We start from the raw sequence: 9,937 nt of genomic DNA on the forward strand, positions 1-9,937 counted from the left end.
CTATAATCCGATGGCATCTGCTCCATTCCCTGCTCCTTGGCTGCTGAACGATGCCGTGCTGGTGACCTTTTGGATGCTACAGACATCTGGCCGTGGTGTCTGCACCAAGCCAGGGCATGGAGCAGAGCACAGCAAGCAGAGAGCCAAGCTCAGGACATTTACAGCATCACAACGTTTCGTTATCTATTTCGGTTTGAAGTCAAGCATATTTCGTAAATGTTCCCTATTAATTTTCTTATTTTTTTAAAGTGTTTTGTTAGGTTTGCAAGCTGTATGCACGGCAGCGCAGAGAGTTTCAGCAGTCGTTCAAAGGAAGAAAAGCAAAGCTGGGTGGGGGAAAGGAAATAAGGGGAAAAAAGAATAGAGGTTTTATTTTCTGGTTTGGGTAATACTGAACAAAAACCATGGCTGGTTGTGTGGTGCCCAGCTGGCCTTCTGGGGCTGCTTTTGGCCTCACCCACTGCACATGGTGCTGCTGGAGAGGTTGTGGCTGGGGGGACTTTGCTCCTGCCTGTACGAGGCTGCAGCTCACTGCAACAGCAGCAAAAGGCTTTGGGTAAAAATGGGCAGATTTTGCCAGATGGCAAGATTTTTCAGGAATGAATGTGTTGTGGATGTGTCCCACGGTTGGTCAGAGCCTATGATATTTCCACGATGTTATCATCAGCAAAGCTCTGGAGACAAAAAGCAAAGTGGGGCACCGGGGAAATGGGAACCTGGTGCTGTGGGTGATGCATGGCTGTCTCTACCCAAGATTGGGATGACATTGGGGGATGAAGCCACAAAGACTGCTCAGGAGAGGAAGGAAGGCACATGGGGCTGGGCAGAAATACGAGGTCTAACAGGAACAAGCAGCGTTTTGCTAGGAAAATGGAAACCACAGGGAAAATCCTGCAGGAGGAGCTTTGGGGGTGGCTGCCCTGGACTGCTGGCCCCCCAACGTGTGTCTTCTGCTGATGGAGAGCTGGGGGAAGGCTGGGATCTGCACTCATCATCCACCACAGGTTCTGAAGCAGAAAGTGCCTGCAGGTCTGGTTTCCCTGCTCAGGGTGGCTCCTTATGGCTGGCTACGCTCTCTGGCAGATGAGGAGCAGGAATCGAGCCCAACCTGGGTTCCCTGGAGGCTCCCCACGTGTGCGAGCAAATGTTTACAGGTCAGGGATGTTATTTTATGTGACTGAGGACTACAGCCTGGCTGGTTTTCCCAAGAGCTAAAAAATGCTGGGGTTTCCAATTCCTCCTGACCCACCCAGCACAAGGCTGCCTGGAGTTCATGTGAGCACCCGGCACAGCGAGGCGCTCACCCTGCTTGATGTGAGGCTATTGAAACTATCTCATCCTGGTGATCTTGTCTTTATTTTTTCCTGTATTTAAGCATCGCAGGGCTCGGTAGGGCTGCTCTGTAATTAGGAGAGGCGCGGGGTGGCTTGGAGTAGGCTGAAGAGCTCTTCTGCTCTCACTCTTGCTCTGCCGTTTAGCAGTGGTGCTTGGCACCCAGCTGGTGGTGCTCCTCTGGTAGTCAAAGTGGGCAGGTCAGTTATGAAGGCAGGCGAGCTTTTGTTACAAAACCTCAAATTGTCGTAATTTCACCAAATTTGGGATTGCACTGTCCTCATGGTGGTGCACTAAGGAGAGGAGCCATCGAGTCCCAGGGCTCCTTCAGCGGTCGTGCGCTCTGTGTGCGCCCCCACACATCCTCGGGAAGGTGTCGAGGCACAAACTGGGAAAACTTCCTCCATGGGAGACAGCGAGCTCTTCCTTCTCACGGGGCAGTTCTGTTCCCTCCTGAAGAATGACGCTGCCAAATTCTTCACTGGCACGCAGTGAAGCTGCTTAACATCTTACCACCCACTGGCTGCTCTGCGCTCCCTGCCCGCTGTAGCGCCAAGGTGACCCCGGCTCCTTTCCAGCCCTCCTGTGTCCCACCACCGTGGTCAGAAATGTGTCCCCGCTGTGGCCACCTCCTTGCTGCTGTCAGGGGAGAAGCATTAATTTGGTGAAGGAGCAGAAGTGAGCAGAGAGAGGCATGAGATGTGCCACCGGTGCATCCTAGGTGCTGTGGGAGGATGAAGGGAGGAAGCCACCAGCATCATCCTCAGCTGTCGGCCAAATGTATTTGTAACCAATGTATTTGTACTGGCTGCGGGAAGATCTTGAGGAGGTAGGGAAATGATGGCCTGGAGGGACTCTTTGGGGTCAAACACCTGAAAACACTCATTTCTGGACTGCTATAGGGTGATTTGGGTTGGAAGAGACCCTCGGAGGTCCCTAGCCCCTGCTCAGATCAAAGCAGGACCAGCGCAGGTGTTTGTGCTGATGGGATTTAACCAAGATAATGTTTTACCCTACTCTTCCAAGGCATTTTGGCACAATGGTCACAGTGGGAACCTCAACAGAACAAGGTGCCAGCCCCAGTTGTGCCCTGCCAGCTGGCAGGGACAGGCATGAAGCCACCACGCCTGCTGGCATTGATCCCAGCGGGGTTAAAGCCCAGCCTTGCGAGGATGCCCTGGGGAAAACCGGGTGTAAATGGGCAGAAGGAGCAGGGGCTGGGGGCTGCTGGGGGCGATGCCTGCCCCGCGGTACCCATGGTCTTGTCTCCGTGTTTTGGCAGGAGGGAGAACAAGCTGCGGATCCAGAACGGGTGGTTGTGCCACCTCGCCCCCGAGATCATCCGCCAGCTCTCACCCGACACCGAGGAGGACAAGCTGCCCTTCTCCAAGCACTCGGATGTTTTTGCGCTGGGGTGAGTCCCTGCGGCGAGGTCTGAGACCATCACTGGGCTCGGGGCATCATCCTGCTTCCAGAGAGCTTGGGTGCAACCCCCTCGATCACCAAGTCCTCCTGTTTCACGTGTAGACAAGGGTGACTTGGGGAAATTGCCTCTTACCACTATGGGTACTGATGAGGAAGCTCCTGGAATGGGATGGGGATGAAGTGGGATGAGGATGGCACGGGAAGGGGATGTGATGGGATGGGGTTGCAGTGGGATGGGGATGCCGTGGGAAGGGACCACAGATCCCAAAGCCACCAAACCCCCCCGATTCTCCCAGCTGGATGCCTGCTGGTCTGAGCGGCGGGGGCTGAACCCGCAGGGGGAGGAGATGCCGAGAGGCTGAGCAGAGGAGAATTGATGAGTCTCCTTCAGTGGGAGCCTTCAGCCGCCCGGCTCATCGCTCCGCCTATTTGTCTAGCAGAAAGCATCCCTTATGGCAGGAGCCCCATCACGCCCCAATAAAACCTTTCCCGAGATAGGCGGGAGGTTTTATCTGGAGGATTAATTTTCCCGTGCACACCTTGAGGACTGCGGGCCACGGCGGTTACTTTACGTGAAGCTCTTATCTGAGGCAATATCTCCATCAAAACCGCCGTAATTAAAGCTGAAAGGGTTTGGAGCTCTCCTCCCCCCAAGGTAGAACTTGAACACAAAGAAAAAAAAGAAAGAGAAAAAAGAAGTAATTAAGGGATCTGGTCAGGCTAAGTGAAAGCTGGTTACTTTGTCTTTTTAATTCGAGAATGAGCAATTCAGTAAAGGAGCCAGCAGTTTCCTTTAAAGATTTTCTCATAATTTCACTCTTTCATGTTTCTGTGCCCTCCTGCCAGCTGGGCAGGATGCCGGACGGTCCCTGTGGGCTGTCACTGTCACAGCTCCCCTTGGAGATAATTCCCCTCCTGTGATTTGGGGACAGTAACAGGGAAAGAGCTTTTAGAGACTCTGGGGAAGGCAAAAAGTCAGCGCTCAAGCTCCCAGATAGAAACCTGAATTTTGCAGCATTTAATGCATTCAGGCACCACCAAAATCCTGCGGTGGGCTCTCCCTGTGGATGGGTTTGGGGCAGGGAGAGGTGGCTGCGGGTGTGGGACATTGAGCCGTGCCCCCTCGGGGTGGCTCCTTGCTGCCCCTGATCCCCTTGTCTCCCACCAGCACCATCTGGTACGAGCTGCACGCGCGGGAGTGGCCCTTCAAGACGCAGCCGGCGGAGGCGATCATATGGCAGGTGGGACGGGGGATGAAGCCCAACCTCAGCCAGATCGGGATGGGCAAGGAGATCTCGGTACGTGCTGTGGGGCAGGAGGATCCCTGCATGCGTGCGCGGAGGGGGGATGTGCTCCGGGAAATGCTCTGCGCTACCTGCGATCCGCAAGCAAAAAAATAAAATAAAATAAATCAAAGGGTCCCTCGGGTGAGGTTTGGTCCTGCTGCCACTGTGCCAGCTTGCACCTCAGCCCTTCACAAGGATGTGGGGATGGGGACGGGGCTCCTTGCAGGGGATGCGGGGTGGATATGGGGTGCACGGGTGGGTGGTGGGCGAGGGAAGGGTCCGGGTGCTCACATGCTCGCCCCGTGTGGCTGCAGGACATCCTGCTCTTCTGCTGGGCCTACGAGCAGGAGGAGCGCCCCACCTTCACCAAGCTCATGGACATGCTGGAGAAACTGCCAAAGCGCAACCGCCGCCTCTCCCACCCGGGGCACTTCTGGAAGTCGGCAGAGTAAGTCCCTGCCCGCGCCCCCCGGGACCTAGGGGAGAGGTGTGGGGGTCCCCTAGGGTGAGCTAAGGGAGAGCAGCGAGGGCGATTCTGGCCGCTGCAGGTCCTGCTTGTGCCCCACCGAGGGCTCTGAGGCACAGATTTTTCCTCCTGCCCCTGATAACCAAACCTCCCTTCCTTCCCTGTGCCCCAAAGCCGGGGGCTTGAGTGTCCCCTGTGCCACCTGCGTGTCCCCGTGTGCTCGGTGCTCCCGGGAGCAGCACGAAGCCAGCAGTCAGACGGCCCCACCATCACCCAGACTTGAAGCCATTAATCAGGATGGAAGTTAATTGCCAGCCCATGCTCCGGGCAGGCACCAGGACGGCTCCGGCAGCCGGGCAAGGAAAGCTGAAGGTTGATGAACCCCAAAGCAGCAGGCTGTGCAATTGCTCCATCAGCTCTGAGGAGGTTTTGCAATCACCGAGCCACACTCGGGTTGCCCGGCAGCTTCCCCTTCATTCCCGGCCCCATAACCTGCTCACAGCTGGCTCCCACCCTAGTGCCTGGTGCTGGGGGCCACAGATGGGTCCTGGGAGCTCTCTGGTGCAGGAGCATCCCTGCACAAAGTGTGTGGGGACAAGGGACAAAAAGCCCCTGGGAACACGTCAGCAGGATGGGTGCGGAGGGTTTTTGGGGTGGTTTCTGCAAAACCACCCTGACTCTGCCATTTTGTCCCCTTTCCAGGCTGTGACCGGAGGAGCTGAGGGACGGTGCCTTCCTCCCCCTGCGCTTCTCCTCGTCCTCACCGCTCATCCTCCAGGCGCCGTGGCAGAGCAGCGGGCGCTGCAGGATGGGAGCGCTGCCTGCACCCCGCAGCCTTCCTCCCCGACGGAGAGGGGCCAGTGGCCGGGGACCTGTGGGGACACCGCCGCGGCAGGGGGGTGACAGTGGCCGCGTGCACGGTGGCTGCGTGGCCAGCACCCTGCCGAGCAGGGCTGGGCGGCTGCAATTTCACACCAGGGCTTCTCTGATCCCAATCAGCATGGTCAGTGCTCACGTCGCTCCTTTGGGGCCGGCTCGCTTTTTGGTTCTTAGGGCTTTTATTTAATTTTCTTTTTCATGAAAAAAAAAAAAATAATAATCGGGGGGAGGGGGGGGGATAAGGGGGGGAAGCGCTGCTGATTCACGAGTTCCGTGCCGCTGCTATTAGCTGCCCCCCGCCGGGAAATGCATCCGCAGCGTCCCGCTCCTCGGCACCCCGTGGTGGGCAGCGGTGACCTTTCGCAAGTGGCTTCTCCGCTCCCGGCCGTGCCCACTTAGGCTCCCCCCGGCTCTCCCTCTCAGCAGGGCACAGCTCCGCGGCCCCGCTAAATTAGCCCTTGGCCCCAGCGCGGAGCTAATCAGCCGACCTCTCCGCCTCGCCTCTCCCCTTTGCTTCGGGCTCTCTCCAGAAATAGCTGCGCCGTGCCAAGGGCTGTTATTCGGATGCTCGAGGGCTGGACAAGCTTGTGGGTTCTTTTTTTGGGCTTGTCTATAGAGCAGAGGGAGCAGGCTCTGGTTGTACAGAGCTCGCATCCCCTTCCTGGCCCCATAGCTGTCCCAGCACCCCGGACATCCACCATCCATCAGCCAAAACCCTGAGCTCGCTGCTTTTGGGGCAGCATCTTGGGGCCGGTGCCCCCTGTCTCGTGCCGGTGTTTCCCTCTCCCTGCCGGCTCGGCTGGGTCCCTGAGCCCATTAGATGAGCTGTCAAGTGACAGCAGAGAGCAAATTGCGTTCTCAGGCTCTAACCGAGCGTAATTGCTTGACAGGAGCTGCCCTGAATAATTCAGTCGTGGTGTGAGTTGGTTTTAATTCGGAGCTGTTACACAGCTCTGCAAACTAACCGGCCCTGTGGTGTTTGCTGCTCCTCCGACCGGCTCTCGCTGGTGTTTGCTGCTGCTGTGGCTGAAATCGATGAGGATCAGAAGCCTCTGCTGAGCGCTGGAGGTGGGGAGAGCCGTGGGAACGGAGAGGTCCCGGAGGCTCCTTCCTTAAGAAGGTCCTGGGAAAAGTCTGTTCTGGACGGGGCTCAGGCTGGTGCTTTTGGGGCACATCCTGTGCCGTGCTGTCACGTCCCTGCTGCTTTGCACAAAGCGAGGAGGAGGCAGCGGGCCCAGGTCTGTGTTTGGCCATGCACGGGGTGAGCCTAGGTGAGTGTAGGGTGCACGCCAGGCTGTGCCAATCCCCCCTGCACCAGGCAGCACCGGCCCTTCGTGGTCCCTCTGCACGATGCAGCAGAGCTTGGCGCAGCTGGTGAGCATCTCCCCGTCCTGCTGATGCAGGATGCTCAACATCTGCTCACTCTCTGCCTCCTCCACGTCCCTCCTCTTCCCTCCCTCACACAAACCAGCTTCATCTCACCCTGGGCCACCATGACGGTGTCCTCTACTGCCTGCCCTCCCCTCCCAAAGCCTCCTCTTGCACTCCCCATCCTCTGTGCGCGTGCCATAAGTGTTGCACTAAAGCTCGGAGCCTCTCTGAGTTCTCACCAATGCCTTTGCTTGCAGCAGCCCCGGGGACTGTGGGGCTCTGGGGATGGGGACTGGTCCCCACGTCCTGTCCCCACCGCTCCTGTCCCTGTTGCTCGTGCCAGCAGGCTGAGCACCCGCAGCTCTGTGCGCCCTGGGATGGGCACGAGGGGGAATCCACAGCACGGGCACTTTGTCTCCATGTTGGAAAGCTCAAGGAGGTGATGCCGTGGCTGATGCTCAGCAGCAGGGGTAGCAAGGTCCTCTGGCCTGGTGGGCACCATGCAGATTTGTGGTGGAGGTACTTGAAAGACTTTCTGAAGAGCTGCTGTGCTTTGGGAGTCTGGAGGGAGCTGAGGGATGCTGCAGCCAACAGGTCCCACCCACCCCAGCTCTGCTTTTTCTGCCCGGTTTTTTCTTCCTGGGGGCATCTCCCCCAGGCCACGAGCAGAGGGAGCCGTCGCACAGTGGCACCAACAAAAAAAATAGCTGCCCTCTACTTACCAGAAGCGAGCCCAGAAGAGCAGCTCCCTCCCTTCCATTCAGCGCAGCAGCGGCTGTTTGTGCAGCCGCGTTATTTGCATCATGCCTTCTGATTTCTGAAAGTCTTAATTATTTAAAAAAAAAAAAAGCAAATCTTATTTATTTATTTATCATTGTTTTTTATTTTTTTTTGACTCCAGCTTTGTGCGTGGGTTTTTTATTTTTTTCCTCTGGTTTAAAAATATCCAGCCCATCAGCACGGAGGGGATGTGGGAGCCGCTCTCCACAATGCCCCCTAATAGGACATCCGACGGCGCGAGGAGCTTCCTCCGCCCGCTCCATCGAGCGGCACGAGCCAGAGGGGAGGCAGGGATTTATTTGGGGATGCTCTGGGTGGGAGCCAAGACGGTTCTGGTGATGTTTTAAGCAACAACTCGATGCGTAGGGAACCGTCCCCAAACCCAGGGGACGTCCCCAAACTCAGCGCCCTTCTTGGGTGGCTGAATTAGAGCTGGGTCGGGTGCCTGTGGCTTGGAGCTGCTCAGCCTTTGGTTTTGGCAGGTGCTGCTGCAGGCTCGGTGCAAACCGCTCAGTCTCGACATCTGGGGACAGTGGGACACGTGTCCCCACCCCACCGGGCACCTCCCGTCCCCCGGGGACCACCAGCCCCCCAAGCTGTGCCAGGCTGTGCGGTGGCGCAGGGTGGGATCCGACGGGGCGGCGGGCACACTTTGCCTCCCTTCCCTTTAATTTATTTTAATTTAACTTGGTTTGCAAAGAAGTGATTTCTCGGGAAGCTTTGTCAGCCTTCTTGATTTCCGTTCCCTGTAAAGTACGCTGTTACATTTCCTTGTACATAAGGTATATATAAATATATATACATATCTCTATATGTATGTATATAGATATATACATATCTAACGAGCTCTGAATCCTGTACAGTTTCAAACTGAACTCGATGGCTGCTTTGTTTTCTCCGTGTTAGTTCTGACCGTTGCAGAATGAGCTGGGTTTAATTTCCCATTTCTCCCTCTTTCTGTTTTCTTTTTATAAATATATACATAAATATATATATATATATTTTGTTGTTGTCGTTGCAAGACTCTCGTCACTGGAAAAGAACAATTGTTTCTGGTGCAAAAAAATAAAAAAGAAAAAAACACACACACACAAAAAAAAAAAAGCTGAGAAAGGCACGATGGATCTCCCCGATGTAAATTTGTACAGTAACATTTATAACGTTTTCTACACTTTAAGAAAGTATTTATAATTTCCGCTGTCTGACTGAGTGCGAATCTCCGTGACCTGCAGAACTGGTTAGCCCTTCGTTCCCGTGGTTTGTCGTGCAGTGTTTGGTGAGGTGACAGTGTATGAATTATTTATGCCAATAAAAAAAACCACTTGGAAAACCAGCGCGCCCCGTGTGCCCACCTTTGGTGCTCGGGGGGGGACACACACCGCATCTAACACCCCCCCCCCCCCCAGACCCTCCTCATCCTCACCAACATCCCGCTGACCTGGGGCTTGTAATTAGGGCCGATAATTCACGGTGAGGGGAGCACGGGGAGATGGGTGAAGGGTAGAGCAAGCAGGAGAATAAATCTCAGCCGGGCTGTGCCGGGTGCTGCCGGGGGTGCTCGTCCCCAGCTGGGGCCCCCCCAGGACGGCTGAGCCCCGTGATGGAGCGCTGGGGGCGCCGTGCATCTGCTGCTCTGTTTGCTCACTTCTCCCACGCTGTTTTACCGGGGGGCCACCATCCATCTGCCAAAACGCCCGTCGGAAAGCAGCGGCGGGGGCCCTTATGGTAGGTGACGGGGAAGGAAATCGCGGCGGGTTCATGATTTCCACCCCCCCTCCCCTCCCCTTCCTTCCCCGGCCCCTTCCCGCATCGCCATCGCCCGGGTGCTTGAAAGGTAAAATAATGATGGCTCGCCATTAATAAACCATGAACCCGCAACACGTTCCCCTGTCGAGGGCTTTTCATCTTTCAAAGCCTGCAGGAGGCGGTAAGCAATTAGGGCAGGCGCATCCTGGGGGGGCAGCGGGGCCGGCTGGGGGGGATTTTTGTAGGATGGATGGGGAAAGTGAGACTGGGAGGGACGGGAGAGGTGTTGGGAACTGGGGGCAAAGAGCCACCACTTGAAACCTTTGTGTGCTCAAGGCTTTGTCCCCCCAGAAGCTGATGGGGATGCTGGGTTCACCACAGCATCACCGTACCTGTGCCATAACCCTGTGGGTTCCCCCATGTGGACTGGGGGGGGTCCCACTGGTCTGGACTGTAACTGGTTGACACTGGTGGGGGACTGGGCAGCACCACGGGGGCAGAGCCACTGATTGACCCCCCTGCCAAGCCCAGGGCAGGGGGTGCTGAGCTCTCCTGCCTAACGAGGTGCCAGCACCGCTATGGGGATAAATCCACGCTGCTTCCACCGGAGCAGCCCCAACAGCGGTGTTTGGGGGATTTGAGGCTCCCCGGG

At 56.5% G+C, this 9,937-nt stretch overlaps 1 protein-coding gene across 4 annotated transcripts in view; it reads left to right on the forward strand.

The window, feature by feature from the left end:
* Positions 1-8,872, forward strand: part of KSR2 (kinase suppressor of ras 2) — a 56,339-nt gene extending 47,467 nt beyond the window's left edge. For 3 of the 4 annotated variants that reach the window (XM_068653638.1, XM_068653641.1, XM_068653642.1), the window contains 4 exons: positions 2,615-2,746; positions 3,926-4,055; positions 4,358-4,491; positions 5,212-8,872. In XM_068653638.1, the coding sequence (XP_068509739.1) occupies positions 2,615-2,746; positions 3,926-4,055; positions 4,358-4,491; positions 5,212-5,218 (403 nt within the window). In that variant the 3' untranslated portion in view covers positions 5,219-8,872. Of the gene's footprint in view, positions 1-2,614; positions 2,747-3,925; positions 4,056-4,357; positions 4,496-5,211 lie in introns of those variants that run through there. The other variant, XM_068653639.1, reaches the window with a different exon arrangement.
* Positions 8,873-9,937: the final 1,065 nt, after the last annotated feature.

Source organism: Anas acuta, chromosome 17, assembly GCF_963932015.1.
Source record: "Anas acuta chromosome 17, bAnaAcu1.1, whole genome shotgun sequence".
Classification (NCBI taxonomy): domain Eukaryota; kingdom Metazoa; phylum Chordata; class Aves; order Anseriformes; family Anatidae; genus Anas; species Anas acuta.